General features: G+C 40.7%; 1 protein-coding gene across 1 annotated transcript in view; it reads left to right on the top strand.

Annotated features, from left to right (window-relative positions):
• The window catches only part of LOC125727193 (uncharacterized), a 60184-nt gene extending 42311 nt beyond the window's left edge, over positions 1 to 17873 (top strand). Inside the window, exon 2 of the mRNA XM_049003905.1 lies at positions 16805 to 17873. Coding sequence (XP_048859862.1) covers positions 16888 to 17559 — 672 coding nt within the window. The 5' untranslated portion in view covers positions 16805 to 16887 and the 3' untranslated portion in view covers positions 17560 to 17873. The remainder of the gene's footprint in view (positions 1 to 16804) is intronic.
• Positions 17874 to 23894: the final 6021 nt, after the last annotated feature.

Consider the following 23894-nt stretch of genomic DNA (forward strand, 5'->3'; position numbering starts at 1 on the left):
GTATGTGTTGCTTATTCTGTGTTTTGGTTAGGGAGTTAGGATTAGTCTTAGTCAGAAAATGAATTCAGAAGTTTTGTCTTGCTAAAAGTAAATTCTTTTTTAGAGAAAATTAGTTACAAACGAAAACAAAAGAAACTGATGGATTTTTCTCTCTTTTCTATTAAGAGAAGCAATAATAAAAGAAGACTTAGTTAGTTATTGAATTTATATAAAGAATAACAATCTGCCATTCTTTGCGGTCCCTTTTGCCAAGTTTAATGCCCTTTCTTGTCAATGACCATCATGAGCCTGGTATCAGTTCACACACGCACACACGCGCACACACACACACACACACACACACACACACACACACAAGCAACTAGGACAACCTCCTAGACGCCGCTCTGAGAAGTGTAATGTTTGTGATCGTGGTTAATCTTATGCTACATTAAGGCCCCATAGTTAACGATGGGGATTAAATCAGGCGATGAAGACAGCCAGGTTACAATTTCATCACCTTCCAAGCTGGTTTTAAGGTGATGTCATGGTCTGTGCCTATTCTTGAAGTTTCAACTTGTGAGCCTTGTGCATTGTATTAAGCTGATGTCTTTGTCAAAGTACGCATGAAAGAAAATAATAGTATTTTACTGGGGAACGAGGATCATGACTACAGACTGTTGTGTGTCTGGCTGTAGTACCAACAGCAAGAAAATCCCAGATAGAAAACTTTAAACCCAAATCTAAGTTTGTTCTTAGGTCCTACAGGCTTGTTGGCTCAGGGTGTCGTGCTCTTAACATCATGGCTGAGCTCTGCATGTGATATCTATGTTCTGCTGCTTGTTTCCTTGTGCCTGTGTGTGTCTGTGTCTGTCAGTGAGTCCTATGATGCACTGACCTTCTTGGCAGAATATTCCCCTTCCTTACAGTATGTCCTATTGTGACTCCCCTATGATCCTGTACTGAATAGATTATAAAATGCATGGACATAATCAAATGCTACATCTTCCTTAACTATTCATTTAACATTTTTTAAATGATTTATTTTTCCACTTTTACGTTTAGTGGTCACTCCATAAGAGCTGTCCTTTAACGTGCTGCGCAGTGTCCCTGGATGCTTTGCAGTCCACTGCAAGGCTTGGACTTGAGGAGTCGATTCATTATGAAATGACTCCCAGTCTGAGCTGTGAGCTAATGCACAATAACCAGAAGCCAGGTAGTGACTCTTGGTTGTTGTAGTTGTTCTCTTCTGACCTGGGAGGTGTTCCACTAAGCAGGATTTCTCAGTTAGCGGAGTTAACTTAAGCTAGAAGTCATGATTGTTCAATAGGAATGCTCCTTATCTCTTATTGGACAATTTTGAGTGAGCCAGTGTCTTGTTTAATAAGAGAAAATCTGTATCCATCTTCTGAATTATTCTGAATTATTCTACTTCAAAACAAACAGTTATCCTCAGAGGCAGCATAACATCCTGGCAACTGCTCAATGCAGCATTGAAAAGCACTAGAGAGTAATGAGCTCACAGATTGAATGAGCACAGAGCATCACCAGCACGCTGCTCTCAGCAGTTGAGGACATTAATCTTTCCCCACAGAATACTCTGCTTGTGTAGTGTTTGTACTTGGCCTGATACTGAAGGGGCATAAGTGATAATTAAGTGACATGATAATAAAGTGCATTGCTGGGTGTCTCTTTGCCAATCTCACATGAAACAGTACTGTGATGCAAGACAGGGAGCTCGCACTCCCTCATTCAGAGAAGGGCACAGAGTGCGGCTGTGGAAACCAGCGCATGTGCAAAAAGGGCATCAGAAATTCTCTGCACCCATCGAGACCCATCCTGGCTGACGGGAAAGCATGGCATGCTGCCCATTTGGCCTCAGTACCCAGTGGACTTCCCAAATTTCCAGCCCTGCCAAAGACTGGTCCTGAAAGAACAGTTGAGCTTGGAATGGCCTAAGGAACTGGAAGCTGTGCAGCCAGGGCACACAAACCATCATCGGCTCAAGGACTATGGAACTTCACAGAATTAAACAAAGAAATGAAATGCATGTTCTGAGCGTGATTTTCTGGTTAGAAAGAGATACCTTAAAGGAAAAGAGAGATTCAGTGTAAAATATATAACAGTTGTTCATAGATCCTCTTACTGTGGTCCTCAGTGAATGGAACATTTCTAATTGTAATTGATTTCTGTTGGAAGCAAAACAGGCAGTTCATAGTGAAAAGGTTGTGCACTTACAGGAAGGCACAAGCACAATGTTTTTTGTTGAACTTACATTATTGTTTTGTCTGGGGTGTAGTGACCTTATAGGAAGAAATGTTACAGGTAAGGCGTGTCTTTTATAGAATACAGTGCTGCTGCAGGAAGAAGAATACATAAGTAAAGGGGGGATGTTGCGTTCAGTTAGTAATTGTTCTGTTTTCCATATTACTGTATGTCACAAGAGGGTGCTGTAAGGCTGTTTTATTCGACTTCAATTCCTATTCCAAGAGTCAAGAATGGATAGTTGATCCCAGGCAGCAGTTTTCCAGATTATCAACTTCAAAAACTTAAAAATATGATAGGAAAAAAGTCTTTGTAAAATTAAGAAGTATATAATACTATGAATGACAAGGGGTCTTAATACTTTTCATTTAATTTTATTAACTCAATCTTTTGCTGGCAAGTATACCTTTTAAATTATATACATAACAGTACAACTGCATTATTTGTGTCTTGTATGCACACTCCATACAAAGTAAAAGGATAGGGCGGCTACTTCATTAATAGTATTTCTTATTTATACTTTACATTTCCTTCCTACTGCCCAACTCCCAGAGGACCATACAGTTTTATTACAATATAGTAGTCTACCGAAATGTCGATACTAATCATACATTTGAGTGACATAACGAAATAGATATATGTTGACACACAGACATAGATAAAAACAATTAAACTCCCTCTATGTGAAAATGACATGAGACACACGTCCTCAATGTTAAAATATCCATGATTGTAAAAAATGACCATCGTTGCCAATGTTATATCTCAGGTCTCAGATTACTTTGTTTAATGTCAATTTAACTGAAAAAAAAACATCATAGAAAAAGGCAACCTTATTTGGCGACGTTTAGTAAGCGACTAGCTGGTTAATGAGGACTATATCTGTACCTGACTTTCCTGTCAGCTCCTTGGGGATGGCTAATCTTCAAATTTTATTACAAATACTACAACTGTATTTTGTGCCTTGCTTAAAGTAAAATATCTCCGGACTACTAAATACCGCGTTAATGGTGACATTTTTAAACTGATTGGCTTCTTTCGCCTCACTCTTCTCTATGTGACGGGTGGGCGTGGTTGATCTAGCCGGCTCCCGATTGGCGGGTATTCGGTAGCTCCTGTGTCATGTGACGGGTAGTAGCGTAGGCAGCATCGCCATAGATTTGAAAGCCTGGATGCCTCATTGGGCGATACGCCATATTGGCGCGGCAATTGTGAAATAGAAGAGTGATATCTCTTAGTGAACCGACTATTTTCGAAACTGCAACAACATGAGGAATGTTAAAACTAGAAAACAGGGAACCACATTTCACAGGTAAAAAAATCTGCGGTACGGTCAAATAAAATACATAAAATGTTTACTAGCCTGTGACACTGACGGGATACTAGCATGATTAGTTTTCGTTGAGAGTACTGTCAGCAGTACTACATAAATTGGGGGGGGGGGGGGGGGGGGGGGGGTTAGTTGTCATGCCCGGCTCGTCCGCTCCTCCTGTGTGCTACGCCCCCTGATTACCCACGTGTTCTTTCATGATTGTACCCAGCTGTGTCCGATTATTTTCAATCAGTCCTGTGTATTTCAGTCCGTGTCTTACCCGAGTCCTTTGTCCGTCATTGATGTTGTCGATGCCCATGTACTGTCCTGCCTTGCCTTCATTAAATCCCCGTATACCCCGTACTCTGTTTGCCTTGCCTACTTCCTGCCCGCACGATCGCCGCTCTGCCCGCGATCGCTGCCGTCTCCCGTGACAGTAGTGGTGGGCTTTTTTATTTATTCTACATAATTGTAAGATATAAATGCGTTAATTAGTAAAGAAGTTATGGCCAAAAGATCTTTCCATCTACACCCTGACATGTTGCTTGTTTATGCCTAATTACCGCTCCAAGATGGTGGCGCTGCTGACACGTTGTGGAAAAGCGAGATGAGGCATCTAGGCTTTTAAATTCATGAGCACCACGATGTACTTCGTTTAAATGGGAGGTTCATCCCAAAACTATAAAAAGATATTTTAGAGGGGCCTTAATGCTATCTATCCATCAAAGTTGTGCTGGGAGTTGTTCAGATTTGGAAATATCAGTTGTAGAAATGTCGGGCTTCTATCGAAGTACACTACTCGTATCACTGCGCATTAGACACGAGCGCGAGCTCCCTGGCGATATCTGCTGCGCAGTGATACTGCAGGTGTGTGGAGTTGGGTAGAGGGAAATAGTTCGTATATTCAACTGCTCGCGACGAAGTCTGTGGATTTTCTTAACCTGTTCCTGATTTCTGGTAAGAGATATAGCTGTTGATTTTTTCAAATGCGTTGTTCTGGCGCTTTAAGTAGTGAAAGCAAAATTGAATCTTATTATATTGCTTATTCATTAATGAGTCGCTATATCATGTATACTGCTCAATGTTTTGATTTAATAAATATTTAAATTTAATAAATATTTAAAAAATACTTTAATACTTACTAAAATGGTTCATGATTTTCAGGAGCGGTGCAGTGGTTAGCACTGTTGCCTTACACTTGCCTGTCCCCCCCATCCTGGGTTGATTGATAGATGATTTTCAGGTCACACCGCCCCCTCAGAGCCCACCAATCAGTGACTGTCTCAGAGTGTGATGTAATACACAAAGTCCACACCACCCACTTTTAAATGAGAAGTAAAAACACACCAGCTTGTCTCAGCAGACAGCGGCTCTTATCAGATAAGGGGAAAACGATGAGATATCAAAAGTAAAAATAAATATATCACGTTTGGTTAATATCAAATGAAAACAGCCCTGCAATAATATATTGGATTTTAGGATATCATCTATTAAAAGGGTGAATCTATTCTAGCAGACCATAAAAATCCAATTATGAACAGTGAAAATGGGCATAATAGGTCCCTATAAACGACAGGTTTCTGTCCATGGTGCTGAAAACCAGGATTGGCAGATTTCACATTACAGCAATTCCCCCACTATATAACAGATTTTTCTCCGACGCCTCACGATTCTCTGCGTATCCCGTACATTGTTTGTGGTCCGATTGTTTTCTTTTTGTTCTAAGCCCTACGATGGAAGACGTTGACCATACAGGAGAAGGTAAAACTTCTGGATGTGCTTCGGGAAGGAAAGCGTTATGCGGACGGCGTTCGCCATTATGGCTTGAATGAATCAACAGTACGCTACATGAAGAAGGATGAAAAGAATATGTAAGAGCCATATATGTTTTTATTTTTATATATTCCATTACATATATAGAGAGAAAGTTGTGTGTGTGTATATATATATATATTACATATTATTATTTCATTTTTATTATTATTATTATGTCACTCATATCCTTAGCCCGACATACAGATATATGTGTTGTTTTAATGAGTTTACATGTGTTTAAAGCATGTGGGAGGGGTATTTTAAGGCTTAAACTTCAAAAAAACTTCTGTATCGTGGATTTTCACCTATCGCTGATGGGTCTGGAACGCATCTTCCGCGATAGGCGGAGGATCAAATTTACCTTTTTAACCTGATTTAACTTCAACCCTCTTATTTTGTTAACAGAGTGTGCGGGGGGAATACAAAGGGTTACAGTGGGTAATAGGTGATTTATATTGACCTTAATTATCACCCAAGTGACTCTGGACAATCAGCTCAATAATGCTTCCCAAAAGCTTCTCTCTTTTTCACTAGTTACACTTCATTACACCGAAATCAAGGAAGAATCAAATGTACAAGCCCATTATACAAAATATAAGATGCAAACACATAAAAAATATTTTGTAAAAACATTAAAAACAGATTAATATATATTGTGCAATTTGAAACTTTACATTTTGACCTCACTTAGAAAAAGCAGGTGATGACCAGCCCAACCAGCAGTTCCGTCTGGTTGTACAGAATACCTACTCAATTAAATTTTGAGGTCATGACTAAACTAAATTTCAGCTCTGCCTTTAACATCACCAGTTAGATGAAACTGATCATTGCACAGGGAAATACAGTGAAGCCATGAAACATACTAGATAAACATACTAGATAAAAAAAACAGAATCCATCAAAAAACGGTTTTAAGTTAATGGACTCTTCCTTCAATTTACAAATATTTTAAATTCAGTTTTCCACAGTTTCTTAAATGATAGTTTATTTTAATTTTTCATTCTGCCAATGTAGATTTGTTTGTTTAATAAATGGTGTTGTTCATGAAAGTACAAGTAATTTAAGAATATAGTGATTCACTACATTGATTATTTTTCATAACTCAATGGCCCATAAACATACAGTTATCCATCTGAAGCTGGATTTAAACCAGCAAACTTTGGATTACAAGCCCAAATACTTGAGCTACTGAGCCGCACACTTACACTGACTCAGCTTAAGTTGCAGAGACACAGTGGACTTTCTGTTGGATGTCAGACAGAACAGCAAAGGACCCCTCTCTAACAGGAACCTAAAACACACAAACACTTGGGAACACTTCAAATGCGTGATCTGACTCTGCAGGGGGAGAACATGTTCATGTGGAGTCTTGGCTTTTCACAACGTTTCATTCCTGCTTATAGCTAAGGTTTTTTTTAGCCGTTGTCACTCTAAGGTTGCCCATTAATGGTTTGGAATTGGGAATGTAAAGCTGTTTTGTTAGCATGTCTGCCTTACAATTCCTTTACTGTAAGTCGAGGCCTGCTGGAGCTCAATTCTGCTTCATGGCACTTGTATTTACTCTTTATTTTGCATTACATTATGTGTGAGACTAACCCCTTTCTCTACCTCTCCATTCCTCCTGTCGAGCTCCATACAGAACTAGTGGAGAAAAGGGGTGCTTGGAGGGGGGACGATATCTCTGGATGCCCACTTAAGAAATATCTGCGTTACCTTCCAATACACCTTCCAAACTTAAGTGGATTGAACATGGGTGCTGTTGAATTAATAAAAAAATGCACTGTATTAAAAATTATTTTGTTTATATAACATAAAATTGAACTATAAACATGAAATTTAAATCTGTCGTGCAAAAATAGTCATGCAAAGTCATTGATTTATTTTTAATACAATTGCACTGTGATACATTTAACATCATATTTTCAGTTCTGCCTAACAGAACTAACAATTTTACAGGCTTTTGTTGAAATTACCTTAAAAATTCATCTGGAATGTATCGATTTATGCTGTAATTAATGATGCAAATTAACGCAGATGGGGCCATTTTGACCCAAAACAGCTAGTTGGAGGGTAGCAATCCTCCAGATTGTAAAGGTCAAGATACTGGAGCAAAAAAGAAAAACAGTGAAAGCTGTCAGAAACAGGCAGGAAACTCTGCATGGATGTTTTTGAAGAGGTAGACGGGTCCAGTTGGCTGTATTATTCAGTCTGCTAAGAAACATAGTGCCAACAAGCCCACGGCCCCTTTTCATGTAAAACTTCGTACATGAGGCTGTTTGTGCAGTTTAGTGCCTTTGTTAGCCTCGGCTCCTGTAAATCATATAAGCACACCCACCACACCCCTAGGAGCATTCAGTGTGCCCCCACCTGCCAACCTGCCTGTCCCCCCAACCCACAGACCGTCTGTAGTTCTGAAATCTATCCACATGGCTGCTGACCAAGTCTAAGGTAAAATTCCATAAATGAAATTTTCAGTAAAATACAATTTTTTCCTCTAATCTGGGAGACAGTGCAGAATTATTGAAGTCGGTCCTAACTCTGTCTTGAATATGTACCCAGCAGGCACCTAGGACTCGTATCTCCCTCTGAGAATCTCTTCAGCAGCAGAAATTCTCCATCCTAGATGAGCCTGCAAAGTTCTGTAGAAGTTAAATATACTTTAGTCAAATGAGAGACTAACCTGCTGTCAGGCTGGGGAAGCTTGAACAAGGCCTTCATTCATGACAGCTCCACTTGGCTTTTTGACGAGTCCCCATTTAGATGCAGCACGTCAGAGACTGAAGAGCAGGATGAAGGCTGTAAGTGCAGTTTGCTGTGGATTATGACTGTGTTTAAATCTAATAATGGATGAGACAATTTACTTAAAGCAAGATATAGTTCATATTGCTCTTCAGGCTTCGTGATGAAATATTAAAATTATGGAGTACAAAGTTGTACATGCAAAGAAAACAATGCAGAGCGGCAGGGCGCCTGGCCCAGAGGGTCTTCACATAGAATTCTACAAAGGCTATTTTTTCCTGTTAGATTTACAGCTTTGGTTGTCTTGCCCTTTAAAGAAATTCTCTCAAGAAAGAAGTTGCCTCTTACCATGTCACAAGCAATTAGTTTCACCCAAAAAGGAGGAGGACCCCTCTCTGCTCCCCGTGTTAGTAGGTTCTCCCCGACTCCTCCTGCTTATTCCTTCCTCCCTCCCTCCTATTTGTGCTCTCCTCCTCCTCTTGGGTTCTATTCATGTCTTTTGGTTCAGCAATAAAACCCACAAGGCTGCCCTTGGATTGTCCCTCTTCCCATCGTAACATATTATGTATTACATGATTATGAAGTGATTTGATTATTATACAATAGTCAATTAACCACTTTGTTTCTTCAACTTGTCTTTCCTCTGAATCATCAGATATATGTCGTAGCTGGTAATTTGTTACACTCTGCTGTCAGTGCCAGTGTAGCCTAGGTACAACCAGTCGTACGTTTCGTTCATGCTGATGTTTGAACAATTTTTGGGAACAGATTTTCATAATGTTTTCTAATATATGTGGTGTGATAATTGAGCATGACCCCACTGTTGCTGTGCTTGGTGCTCCTGTCATGATCTGTAATCTCTTATTTTTTCATGTCTCCTCCCACTCATGCCAGCAGGGGTCGCTGCTGGCCCTTTGTAACCCTCCTAATTCTCCTGTATCCCATTATAGTTCTCCATCCTAACCCTGTACACCTGTTTTGTCGCTGATTAGTGTGCTGTGTATAAATATGTCTGCCCTCACTGCGTTCCCCAGCTCAGTCATTGCTGTTCCATGTGTAGTCTGTGTTTCCTTAAAGTCCACGTCTGTCTCAAAGTGGCTGCATTTGAGTCGAGTCTCACCCGATGCTCACATCTCCCCGCAGAAAAACAATACACCGCCTCACAGGCCAGAGCCACAGCCTTCTCCTCTCTGCTGGGTGGAAGAACAACTCTCACACAGTGGAAGGCCTCCAGACCCCCTGCCTTCAGACAATAGGTTAAAAATGTGTTTTCTATGTTACCTTTTGAAAATCTGAGATACAGCAGAGGCAACTGTAGGAAGAGCTTTCATGCTGTCTGGTCTCCTTTCACTGAAAATGTGGAGGGCCTGTATCTCACTTGGAAGATATTATTTAATCCCTTATATTACAAACCAAAGAATATTACACTACACCATTACTAGGCTACACAAAGTTATTTTAACAACCACTGAATGGAAAAAGGTCAGTGCTGAATATATATAGGTGTGGAGCAGCAGCAGGCCTTGCTGGGCCGGAAATGCAAGCAGCATTGTCCACATTACCACTCTCTGTACTTGGATTGACCAAATGCTCAGACCGTAGGATAAGAATTAATACTTTTTATTGATCCCAATCAAGATATTTTCGTTTTGCCTCCCCCAACTTGCTCAGAGTGAGCTGGCCGTGACGGGCAGCCAGTCATAGTGGCACCCAGGGAGCTGGGGGCCTTGCTGAAGGACCCACAGATGTGCCCAGGCTGGGCTAAAGTGGGCTATTTTCTGATCACAGGCTTAGCACACTGAGCTACACACTGCCCCTAAATTTATATTTATATGTAATCTGTGTGTGTATGTGTTATCTAGATTTGCCCTGTATGTTTCTAACTAAATCTAATCCAGGCCTTGATCCTACACCTACTATAATTATAAGTACCTCACTATACCTATATCTAACACTGCTATTCATCACCAGTGTTACATGTCAGGGCTTCGCTGCAATAGATCCCTCAGTGCTGCAGGTTATTACTGTGACTTTGCACACACACACGTTGCTGCTTCCTCAGCCAGTGTCACATATACTTTATTACACACAGACCTCAGTAATCTCTGCTACACTCACACCTGCTCACTTTACATCCATGGTTAAATTCTCCTAATGGAATCTATCTTAATGTCTTTATTCTATTTTATTTTAATTGTTACCATATTATTCATTGTATTGTTCTTTCGATTTTATTTTTATTTTATTATTGCTAATACACCGGATCTGAGTGCCTCATTTTGTTCCCTTCATGTAGAACACGTTTTGTAATGACAATAAAACATCCTTATCCTCATCTAAATCACACTGTCTAACTACTAACCTGTTTAAATAATATAATTGGATTTCAAAGGTTAATAGTCACTCAATTACCCCCTCAGCCCAACAGTACCACAAACACCCAACATGCACGGAAATTTTCTCCTAAGTTGTTTTCCCTGCCTGGAACAATACCATAGCAGTCACATGGACTAATGTTTCAAAACATTTTGGAAACCTTGCATTGAAACTTGAGGTCTTTAGAAGGGATCAGTCCTGGGTGGTAAAGTTGCCATCACAAAGGTTTTTGATTAAGGGATTCATGATGCCAGGTAGCCATCTTTCACAAGCTGGTGGGCTGTGCCACTGATGCCTTTGCTTTGGTTTTATATGTCTGTCCTGGTTTGTGTTCTTGCCACTTCAGGTTCCCTGGTTTTGGTCTACATTCCTCTGTCCTCTGCTGTGGAGTCTACCTTCTGCTTCACCTCATTCTGGAGTCGCCCATCCAGTCAGCGGCCCATGTCCCCCTGGTTCCCTGTTTCCAGAGGTTGGTCTGCTAGTCTCCGGGGCCAGGGGGCAGAAATCTGCCATGTTGGATGGGCGGCCCAGGTTGGGGTGCTCCATCATAGACTGATACATGAAGAATTATAAATGGTTTTTAACCAGTATGTACCGAGTGTGCGTCGTGACGAAAAGAATGTCATGGGAACATTTAGGACTGACTGCAGTATTAGTTCAAAGCATTATTGTGTTTTTCTTAATTTTTATTGATTTATTTTTGAATTATTAATTTTTTAAAGTAACTTGATTCAGTTAAAAGGGGTTTGTCCATTTGCTTTAGCAGAAGTTCGTGTAAGTATGATGTTCACCTTCCTTTTTCATAGTCTAGTCTTTGCCAAGTTTTATGCTTATTTCCCCTGGTTAAGTTAATCTGACTTGTGTGTTTAGGAGGGTCATACAGGCTTTTTGTTTGTAATGGAAGCACAGGGTCTGTACTTGCAGCTTATTTGCCATGCTAATGGAAGCATTTTACCTTCCTCTCTAATCTCTTTTTTTCTTGGCTCTCACTGCAGTCTCCTCTATGCCAGGGTTTCTCAACCCAGTCCTTGGACCCCACTGCAAAGATCCACAGTTTTGCTCTGTCCAAGCTCTCAGCACAGCAGTAAAAGGTGACTGTTTGGTTCATGCATGCAGGGATCTGGGACAGAGCAAAAACGTGGAGCTGTCTGGTGGGCTGAGGAATGAGTTTATAAATGCTGCTGTATGAAGTATTAAACCATTTGACCGGTTGGATAAATGTTAAAATGTTTTCTCAAAATATAAAAAGAGATAATCTTCTGTTTTGCGTCTCATTACAAGCAAACTTGTTTTTTGTTTTTATGTCACTCTAGTATTTGATATCTAATTTTCAGTCTTCTGGCAATATAATCTGGTGAATGGGGAAAGACTTCCAGCAGGGGCTCCGGTTTCCTCCCACAGTCCAAAAGTGTGCAGGGTAGGTTAATTGGCAAATCTGAGTTGTGAGTGTTTGTGCCCTGCAGAGTGTTGACTCCTGCCCAGGGTTGGTTCCTGCCTACGCCTGTTGTTCCAAGGACAGGCTCCGGTCCCCCCCGCGACCTCAGTTTGGCTTGCTGTCTCCCCGCTTGGTTTTTTTTGGTTTACGTCTTCACTAGCCCCCTTGTTGCTTTGACTTGTGTGTATGTTATGTATGTGTGATTGTATTGCTGCATAGGGAGTGACTGCTATTTTTAGTGGTGCAACGGATCACAAAACTAACGGTTCGGATCATATCACGGATTTTGAGTCACGGATCGGATCAATTTTCAGATCAGCAAAAAGGGGAGGAGTCAAATGTAATTTGCTTCTCATTTATTACAAGAACAGTATGGCAAGGAACTTTTGGTTTTATCAAAAATAACTAAAATAAATTACAAAAATAAAACCAAGAAATAACTGAAAAAGCTGAATAAATACAATTTTTAAATAAAATTCTCAATACTTGAATACTTCAATGCAACAATTGAAAAACAACCTGAGAACTGAAAACAGGCCAAACCTTATAATGACAAATTTTTTTTCAAAAAGATGAGGATGTCTACATTCTCTGGGGAGAGAGTAGACCTCTTAGCTGTCACTATGTCACCTGCTGTGGAGAATACCCTCTCACTAGGAACTGAAGTGCCAGGCACAGCAAGGTAGTGTCTTGCCATTTTTGCAATGTGAGGGTATTTACACTCATTGTGTTTCCACCACGCCAGCGGATTACCACCATCCACTGGCAAACTGCTTGCTGCCCTGTATGATGCTACCTCCTCTTTGATTGTGTTGTAAAAAGTTTTCTCTGTGTCTGACTCTTTCACAAATGTATCCCCAAAAAGCTCTTCTATGGCAGACTTCTTTTGTGGAGGAGATGCATTTGGCCCTGTGTCTTCTTCAGAGGGTGTTGGCTCTGTGGCTTGACCCTGCAGAAAAAATTACTGAGTTATTTAACTATATTTCTTGTTATATATTTCATAGGCAATCAATAACATATGCTGGTAATTTTCAAAATTAAGATCAAATATTCACATAAATAATAGTTAAAATATTTTATAACTTAATTATATTAATATTAAATAATATGAATAACTGTATTATTTTTTACCTCTTCAGTAGCCACAATCTCAGTTGTGAGATCAGTGTATGTCTTCTCGCGTAGGGCTGGTTCTATGTGAGTCAGGGACTTGAACCTTGGATCAAGTGCAGTAGATCTGTGAAGATAATCTTGTATTTCAGGGGGGTTGGTGTATCTGGAAATCAGGTCCCCTCTTATGGCAGCCTTGACATCTCTGGTAATGCTGGTGTCTTCCTCATTTGCACACATGGATTGTATAATTCTGGTTTTCAGAGGTAGGATCATGGACACAGATGGTGCATTTTCAGTACTCAATAGGGTTGTGACTGTTTTGAGAGGTTTGAGGAGCTGAAGGACCTCCTCTGCTACTTTCACATCATCATCAGACAAGGTGACAATGTCTCTGATATTTTTTTTCAGTGTCTTTTCTGTCAGTGCAGAGTATACTGCTGCCTGCTGCTCAAGATAGCGCTCCAACATGTCATATGTGGAATTCCATCTTGTAGTGACGTCGTGTATGAGCTTGTGGGCTGGTAGCTGTAGCATTTCTTGCTTTGTTTTAAGGACATGAGCTGCTGTTGTACTTCTGTGGAAAAAAGAAACCACCTTCCTAATCCTCCCAAGAATGCGATCCATCTGGTTAACTGAGATTCCTCTTTGGCATGCTAAATTTATCACATGTGCAAAGCAAGATATCTGTGGCCCTAGTCCAGCTTCTGTCACTGCATTTACTTGGTTTCTGGCATTATCTGTGGTGACTGGGATATTGCTACATGCATTGTGTCTCTTTAACTTCCACTCAGCTACTGCTTCTATCAGGATTTGCGCTAGATTTGTGCTTGTGTGAGTCTCATAGAGGGGGCGTGTCTGTAGCACCGGACTTTGCATCTCCCATCCCGCTGTTATATAATGGGCAGTCACAGTCACGTAGCTTTCGGTAGCCCTTGATGTCCACCCGTCTGTGGTGATCGAAATAGAGGATGCATCTGATAAGTCTGCAACGATTTTGCTTTTTTCCTGTTCGTAAAGTTCAGGCATGACCTTCATGCTGAAATGTGTGCGCGAGGGTATTTCGTACCGTGGCTCAAGCACTTTTAGGAGGTTTTTAAGACCCTTGTTTTCAACAACAGAGTATGGCCTCATGTCTGCCGCGATAAACATCCCGATAGATTTGGTAATAGCTTTAGCCCGCTCTGATTCTGGTGCAAAGTGCTGCTTAAATGCAGCGGTGAGCAGCTGTTGCTGTGGTTGCTTCGGTTTGCATCCTGTCTGCACACCAGGGTGATGTCGCTTCAGATGCGTGGCCATACTCGATGTATTGCCACTTTCATACGGCTTTCTCGTGCCACAGTGTCTACACACTGTAACTGTTTTGTCCACCACCCTTCTTCCGTCATTATATTTTACAGGAAAGCCAAAATGCTCCCATACAAAAGATTTGAATGACGCGGGAGGCTTTTCGAGTTCCTCTGTTCCGCCGCTAGCCATCGTTGTTGACACACATGTTCCGCTGACGTAAACACGACTTCTGTGTAATTAATTATTTATTATTTAAGCAATATCAGCAGAAAACACTGTTTTATCTGCGGTTATTTTTTTTTATTTATCTAAAAGTTTAAAAAACGAGTTAATCCGCGGATCATGTGCGTTCCGAACCGTGGGTTGTAATCCGTACGGATCACGGATCAACCGTGATCCGTTGCACCCCTAGTAGTATCTTAGCCTGAATTAAAATAAAATATTCTCGTCATATAGGAACCAAGTCTCTGGCTGGAAATTTCTACAAAAGGTCCATCTTCTTTTGCCGTATCAACACTTAAATAAGAAAAGCAGACAGGGACAGTATAGGTGACAGCAGTGACTGTCCTTCCATGCCATCCATATGTACAAGGGGTATGACCAGAGTACACATGTACAAAAAATTATATATCAAAAGCAAGTACCTTTGTTGAAACGTGAAGGTAATCGTTTACAGCATAACAATTCCATCCTAAAAAAAAGAATTTGTCTGTGTATTGCCTAGGAACTGCTACAATGTTAAAATGGTAAATCCCAACCAAACAGAGCAAAAACTGACACGTTATTTAAGAACTGAAAGAAGGAGAAAATTGAAAACTTTCTTCGAGGGATCAATAACATATATGTTTTGTTTCCCACGGTCCTGTTACTAATTCAAATCTTAAATCCTGTACTTTGATATTTTGGGCTGAATGTAATGACAGCAAACGTAACAGCTGCCTCAATGCAGGTGAAAGCAGCCCAGAGGGTCCAAGAGGTCAGTGGTCAATTACTGCATAGGGATCAAATCTGCAATCAGAAAATTACTGCATACATGCCTTTATATTACGGTCAAGCGGAGAGTCAGAGCAGTTTCCATAGAAACAACGTAAACAAACTTTACCGTTTGAAGCACAACAAACTCTGAGTGAAAATGGCGCAGAGGTGAGTAGCTTGTTAGCTCTCCAAAATGTCTTTGAATTCTTCAACTGATGTTGTGCTACTTTGATTATTTAGCCTTTTATACTATAATGACATAGTAAATGTCTGTAATACAATAAAAAACATTAAAATTTTTTTAATATTACATATTTTTTAACGTCATTTAAAGTGCAGTGGTTTTTATTGCTACTGTGGTTGCTAATATTTAAATAATGACAGACTATTTGGTTAGTAAATTCATCTCAAACATGCTAGTTTAGTAGGGCTTCCCAACCTTTCGATGTCCGCGGATCGGTTTCCGTCGTAGAAAAGTGTCACGGATGGGTAAGACAGCGGTATAATTTGGGGGTTCCCACGCCGAGCGGCGGGAGATTGACGGTGTATACGGACATGCGGGGCTAATGGCGTATTTCCGTACATCGATACGGGCAGCTTTCTTTCCAAAACGGCGCGATCTCCTAATAAACGGGACGGCTGGCTCCTCTACCCCCGGTTGTCTGCCGCCCGGTGCAATACTCCGCGCGGACGGTACCGGAACACCAACCGGAAGTTGGGACCCCCTACTGTACAGGGTGGTAGGTAAAATGTAAAAAAAAATCATTACATCTATTTACATTGTTACACAGGATTAACACTTTCAAATATTCTTAGCTTGGTTAGTGTTAACTCAGTTCTTGGTAGTATTCATCTGGGTATTCATTTGATGTGGAGCACAGTTGTTTCGTATTTGATTCTAGTTATAATTTGGTGACATTACTGTTCAATATGCTATTGCACTTACAGTATCGTGCATTTTACAGTAGATTTTTTTTGCAATCTTGCTCGCTGTTTCTTTTATTCTTTCTTTTTTATATATGTGAACCCTGTAATTATTTATTATAATAATTATAACAATTGTATTTTCTGTATGGTTGAAGAATTTCCAGCTCTTTATTTATTTTATTATCTATGTTAAGTGCTGGTTAATCTCTCATTTATTCCCCAGAGAGCGAATTGAGAGAGCTGATCCATGGACCAACACCCAACACTGGGAAGCCTGGAACCTGTGGGATGAAGTGATCAACTGGGGAGAAGGTGTGGAGGAGTTCTCACCAGTGACACTCCCCACTGTCCAGGCTGGGGGGGTTAAGGGGGGATTGGGGGGGTCTACCGATTTGGGTAAGGGAGGGGTTAGTAAGGGAGGGGAGAGTGTGGAAAACGATGGACTGCTAGCCAGCACTAGTATTTCATCTCAAAGTCTTCAGAGTAATTACGGCCTTTCATCTGAAGACTGGGAAATTTATAAAACTTGCTACCTAAACAAAAAAAGAAAGTCAGGAAGGACCGGACAAGCCGGGGGGAAGGTGAGGTAAGGGGGCAGCGTAGTGAGGAATATGTGGAGGTACCAGAGTGGGGAACATTTGAGGGGAAGGCCTCCAGGGTTGTGATGGAGGGGACAGAGGCTGGTATTAGTATGATGGATATGCTAAATGGAGGTGAGGAGAATGGATGTGAGGTGGGAGTGAATGTGGAGGAGGTTAAGGGAGGAGGAGGGAGAAGTGCAGGGAATGCTGTGGAATATGTGGTGTCACAAGGAGGCAGAACTTGGCTAGAACCCATCCAGGAGGAAGACCTTGAGGAAGATGAAGAAACAGATGAGGAGCTTCAGGAAGCAGAAGACACTGATGCTGCCACAGTGGACAGTTGGCAGTGCATGGCGGCATATGTAGCCAGAATATGGCTGCAGACTTTACAGGAAGATGGACCTGAGGAAAATGAAGAAGCTGATGTGGTATTCCAGCAGGCAGAAGATGCTGATGCTACCACACTGGTCAGGTTTCAGTGTATGGTGGCATCTGAAGACAGATCACAGCTACTGACTACACCAGAAGAAGGACCTGAGGAAGAGGACGAAACTGAAGTGATGAAGACAGATAAAACAAAAGAAGATGCTGATGCTGCCGAGAAGATCTGCAGTGAAGAAGTATCATTCCATGTGAATGCCGAAGATCTTTCTGAAGATGATACTGAGAAGAGCCACAAGAAGAAGAAGAAGAAGATGAAGTGGTGCTTCTTCTGCTGTCCCCTGCCCTTCAGAAGAAGTAGCAAGAGGCAGTAATTATAAGGCTGTGAATTCAGGTTTAGAAATTACTTAAAGCAGTAATATAACTACATTATTGACACCTTCACAATGCACTGTAATGCATCCATAAATATATTATAGACATGGGTATAAATATTGAAGAAAAAAAAGCATAACACATTATAGCCATGTTTATTATGGATTAATGGCTGATATAATGTATTATGAAGATATTTATTGTGTATATATAGATCAGAGCATTCATAATGCATTATCAACATAGCTATAATGTGTTATGCCTTTGTATAAGTATTTACAGCCGTGTTTTTAATACTTTTATAAATGATTTATAAGGCATTAATTGGGTATGTATAATGTAGTTATATGACTGCTTTAAGTAAAGTTAAGTAAAGTGTTTATTTTCTTTTTCTTAGAATACCCGTGTTAGAGCCCGGCATTGGGACTGGGATCCCGCGGGACCCAACGGAAAGAGATACTGTTTAAGTGTTAATGTAGCTATAAGATACGATAGGATAAGATATGCTAAGTTAAAATATAAGATAGGCTAAGATGAAATATATTAATATAAGCTAAGTAAAAATATAATAAGATAAGATAGGTTAAGTTAAAATATAATAAGATAGGTTTAGTTAAGATATGATAAAATAGGCTAAGATAAAATATGATAGGCTAGGTTAACATATGATAAGATCGGCTAAGTTAAAATATCATAAGATAGGCTAAGTTAAAATATGATAGGCTAAGTTAAAATATAATAATATAGGCTAAGTTAAAATACAACATGGGTTAAGTTAACATATGATAAGGTAGGCTATGTTAAGATAAGAGATTTGCAATAAAACATATTTACTTTTCAAACTGTGTCTTTGTCATCTTTTCAGTGTTGTGTCTATCTTTGTTTGATAATTTTGAATCGTTAATTTATATCTGACACTCTCCTAAATGTCAATAAGCAGAGACGGAGGAATGGGAGGAAGGTACGGTTAAGTTAAAGGAAATGATAAAGTATCAAAATCACAGTGTTGCCTTATTTTGACGCAGAAAAAGTAATTTCATGTGTTACTGCCACCTATGAGTTAATGGCTGCAAATGTTGGTGTTAGAAGTGCCGGTAAATAACGCAGCGTAAGTTTAACTCCGGTGTGTTTCTGAAAAACGCGCCACCTTCTGCCTGCTGTCATTCGCCGACCATATAGGAGATCTGGTAAGTTGTCATTTAACGTAATGCTAACGTGCATTACCTGTTAGTAAGTGTTTTACTATATCACACACCTTACGTCCTTTATAGTTGTAGTCCGGTGCACTCTGTATCCATGCTAACTAGCTAGCTAAGGTTAACATGACGCAGTACAGTCTTCCAGCTTGGGGATTCCCACCCCTGTCCGCGGCCAGTATTCCGCTGGGGGGTTTGTGAAGGGGTTGGTTGAAAATGCAAACGATCCCTTCATATTCATGCGTTGTTTTCTAATATGAAAATAATAGATAACTATCAAATTCAATGTTTATGTCCTATTATACTAGATAAGACTGTAAAATAGTTTGCCCTGCATATGGATGCCATGCAGTCAGAGTATGATCAAGACAGGGTGTGAGTGTGGAAAAAAGACAAATGTAACAGTATTTGAGGGATGGAGGGATGAGAAGAGTGGGATGGAGGGAAATGTAAGGAGAAGGAGGTTCCTCGGAGCTCCGAGATATGTTTGGCTGTAATAAATCTGGAATATAGCTATATGACATAGTTTTTGATAACACCAGCATTTATTTTTTAGGTTTGTCGAGCTCCATCAAAACAGTTGAATTAGAACGAGCCCATTATGTAACTGGAACCCCTCTCACATGTAAACACAGTGACGCGCTACAGCGTTGGTTTGTTGTCTGAGGCTATGATACTGACCACAAACACATTCACAAATTTCACTGCACCAATCATAGCATATCCAGGCAGAAAAATGATAGCAAAAACATTCAGCATTAGACTCTAAAACCGTCTGTAATGTCTGTGTTTATCCAGTGGACCATAAACTAAAATAAGCTTTCCTATTTCAGTTTCTTTCAGATGTTATAAGGTAATAAATAAACAATCATAATAATTAAACCATGTATTACTGACTATCAGACAACTTCAACGAGTTTCCAAATGTATGCAAAATCAAAGATATTCATTTGCGCCTGGCACTGACCATGTACTCCTTCACAGTACTAAGCCATAGAAAGGGCCCCAATGAAACCCCTGCATTCCTGCATCGCAGATACTCTAATCTCAGCATTTATAAGATTATATTTGTACTGCCTGCCAATTTTTTTATTTGATGAGACTAAAAATTGAGAAATATCTATATGCAGAAGTAGTTTTTCCTGATAAGAAGGATAATATCAAGACTGCCAGCATTTACAAATTGGATTATGACATATCTGAGTAGCCCAGACTGTCCGGAAAACAAAGCCGTACAGCATATGTGGCTGACTAATGTACATACAGTGTAATAAGCTTATAATCAAATGGATAGAAAAACGCTCAATAATAGACAGGAGTCAAAGAGTAAATAAGGTGCATCATGTGGAAGAGAAGTTAGGTGGCGTTGGGGTGCATTGTGAGTTTCATCTGGTAGCTAGAAGGGAACAAACAGGGCTTTGGGGGGGTGGACTTCTCCGGGGGCTACATCGCTCTACCTTTTTGTAAAATGATTTATTTTTTAAAAATCTTTTCTTCTTACACTATAATTGCAGGTTTAGGACTAATACAGTACAGTCATAATCAGTGTCAAGGATTCTATGCATCGCTACACAGAGACAAGTCCAGATATTGAGCCCAAGGCTAAAATTGTGATTTACTTACAAGTGCACTTTGCTGGGCAGTGGGGGTGTTTGTTCTTCTCTGCTCACATTTTCCCCTCTTATCCTGTCTTCTCCTCCGCAGCCCTTCCTCCTTCTCTCTGTTGCTCCTATATTCCCTCCCCTCCAGTCATCTATGTTCTCCTTCCTCTGTGGTCTCTCATCTTCTCCCATTCTTCAGTTATACTGTCTTCTCCGCTTTCCCTGTATCCCTCCTGTCTTCTGGTCCTGTCGTCTCTTCTCCAGTCATCCCCTGCTTCTCAGTCATCTCTGCATCTTTTCTCTCATTTGTTTGCTTATTCTTTGACTGTTTGTGTTATTCCTTAACCCACCACCCCATGCTGGATGAGTCTTGATGTTTTTTGTTCTTTTTAAAGTTAGGCTTCTTCCTTTGTTTTTGTGCCATATCTTCTGCCCTCTTCTGGTTGCGGCAGTGCATGACACGGCTGGAAAAATAGGGTTTATTACAACACACACATCAAAACCAAAAGGATCAGGATGGATCCAAAATAAACAGCAAATGACCAGGAATGAACTAAATGATGGAATAAACACAACTAGAGAACTATATACATACATACAGCATACAGCTATAATGCACCATGAAACAACAGAAGCAGAACAGGCACTTAAATACACAGCTAACAAGACACAATGCAGGACAGTGAGAATCATAACCAATAACAAGGACTGAGGGCAACCCAGGAACAGTCGTTACAGTTAAACAGCACTGGTGAAATCAAAGTGGCCTTTCAGCCACATGGTCAGCTCTGCATGGCCCTCTGCTGTTTGCATTAGAAGCTGCTTGAAATTCCCACTCTCCTTACCAACACCTCGAAAAGCCAGGCCTTGCTGTGCCAAGTACTTAACTTCAGAAGATTTTTCCTCACTTGCTGCTGCTCTTTCCAGCTCATCTGAAGGTTGAATATTAACAGGATTGATCTTCTGAATCCATGTCATCAGTGCTAATCTGTGGCACTGCCTGTCTTTATGTGCACTGAATTTCCCCAGTGCCTTTTCCAGTTTCACATGCCAGTCTTCACAAGAGCTGAATGTGTCTCTCATGCCGGTTTAGATATTTGTGTTACAAATTATTTTGCACAGTAGAAACAAAGAACCCCCCTTAAGAAGAGGGGGGGCTGTAATGGAGCCCAGTGTGATCTTTAAACCATTTCTCCTGAAAGCAGGGTCTCCTGTTTGATAGACGTGACATTTACATTTGGCTGATTTGGTGATGGTCCAAGCTCCTCCCCCCTCCTCCCTAATACACCTTCATCTTCACCTGCCTGTCTGCTCTCTCTCTCTCTCTCTCTCTCTCTCTCTCTCTCTCTCTCTCTCTGTCATTGACTCACACTCAGTCTCCCTGATTAAATGCTGTATCTGAAATACACACCACAGGCCAAACTAAGAAGCATATTAAACTAACATCAGGATCAGGCTGCTGTGACGTCATTATTCACTCTTAACCATCAATATTTGCTCCTTTTCTCACTCCCCTTCATGTCGCCTGCATTCTCTGCCGTCAGCAGCCTCTTGCTGTCTCTCCCTCTTCATCTTTACTCTCAGCACAGCAGAATTTACATGAAAGCAGTTATCAGTAAACAAGTGGTGTTTCTTGGCATGATGCTCAGGAATGGATCTCTCAGGATTTGTTATCTGAATGGGAATGATTAATATATGAAGAACCCTTGACTCACACACTGTATACGTCTATCATCTGACTGGCACTAATTATCTCACTGTCTCTACTTTCCTGCTTTTCTGTGATTGCCCAAAAACTCACGGTTGTCACACTTCCTCTTCATGATGACAAGCTACTCACTGTGAATAAAAGCTGACTGTAATAAAACTACCTGCATTTAAATCATACATTAATGACACAAAATACCTTAAAGTATTACTTACTTACTTATTTTGCACAGTAGAAACAAAGAACCCCCTTTAGGAGGGGGGGGGGGCAAATTGAAAGTGATGTGGAAAATTGCCTCTTACCACTGAAAGACATGGGGATGGGTGGTGCTAATAATGGTACTGCAGCCAGCCAGTAGGGGGCGCTTGACATTTAGTGTTTTCACCTTTTAGAGATGTTATAGTCTCCTTGTTTTTTGCAGTCAATGCTTTGATCACAGAATAAATGTTAAAGAAGTGAGCACTTCTGTCATGCTTTAGTAAGATTAGTAACACACTGCTTCAGATTTCAGTGACCTGAACTCTGCTTGCAAAGAGCCTGAGATGGACCTCAAAGGTTTAAATATACATTTGCAGATAAATGAAATGCTATGTGGCCCAGTGGGTGGCGCTGTCTGGGGATTTGAACCCGCATTACTGCATGTTCGTACCTTGTTTGTGCTGGTTTGCCTGCTGTTTCTGCCGCAGGTGAAAAAGCATACAGGCAGCTGAACCGGCGTCTCTAAACAAGCCATTGTGGGTGCAGGTCATAAGGCGATTTCCTACTGCACGAACTTGGCCCAATTGAAGGTCTTAGGAGGTAGTTCCTGAACTATTTTTTAGTTCCAAAAAGAACATACTTTTATCTCGACCAAGACTTACTGGGTGGGGCTTATAGTGATAAACTTTTCCTATTGGTTGACCACAAGCCCCAGCGCCAACTTGAAAGTTTCATGGAAATGCAGGAAAAGAGAAGTGGAGCAAAAATTGAGCAGATGGAATTTTTTTGTAGCTCAGTTACACTAAAGGCATCAATGAGTAACTTTTTTGCTTCTGTCCCCAAAGTTCTGCATCTGAAAATGCGATTGATAACGATTAGCGTAATGAGGAAGTGTATATTATGGACACTGGACTGGAGCATTATCAGATAACCTCTCAGTTATCCTTGTGTGAGAAATATACACAGTCACATATTGAGATTATATTAGATGATGTGGTCTTGAGAGTGGGGCGGCATGGTGGTGCAGTGTTGCTTCACACCTCTGGGACCCGGGTTCGAGTCTCCGCCTGGGTCACATGTGTGCAGAGTTTGCATATTCTCCCCATGTCGTCGTGGGGTTTCCTCCGGGTACTCCGGTTTCCCCCCACAGTCCAAAAATATGCTGATGCTAACTGGACTTGCTAAATTGCCTGTAGGTGTGCATGTGTGAATGCATGGTGTGTGAGTGTGCCCTGCGATGGGCTGGTCCCACATCCTGGGTTGTTCCCTGCCTCGTACCCATTGCTTCCGGGATAGGCTCCGGACCCGCCGCGACCCAGTAGGATAAGTGGTTTGGAAAATAGATGGATAATAATAATAATAACAAATAATGATGATAATAATAATTGCACTATGTCCAATGACCGCCAGTTACTGTAAACAGTAAAGTACACGTAACTGGACATGTCTGTATTATTTTAGTTTATACTTATCCATCCATTAATTCTAACTTTTGTACTTTAAATGGACAGAGTACAGTTATTATTATTAGGAAAAGTATTGTGAGGGAACGCAAAACTATTGAGAGGAAACACAAAACAATTAAAAATATATTTTCTCACCCTGACATCTAAGGGACTCCATATACTGCA

The sequence above is a fragment of the Brienomyrus brachyistius genome, unplaced genomic scaffold, assembly GCF_023856365.1.
Source record: "Brienomyrus brachyistius isolate T26 unplaced genomic scaffold, BBRACH_0.4 scaffold90, whole genome shotgun sequence".
NCBI classification, from domain to species: Eukaryota; Metazoa; Chordata; class Actinopteri; order Osteoglossiformes; family Mormyridae; genus Brienomyrus; species Brienomyrus brachyistius.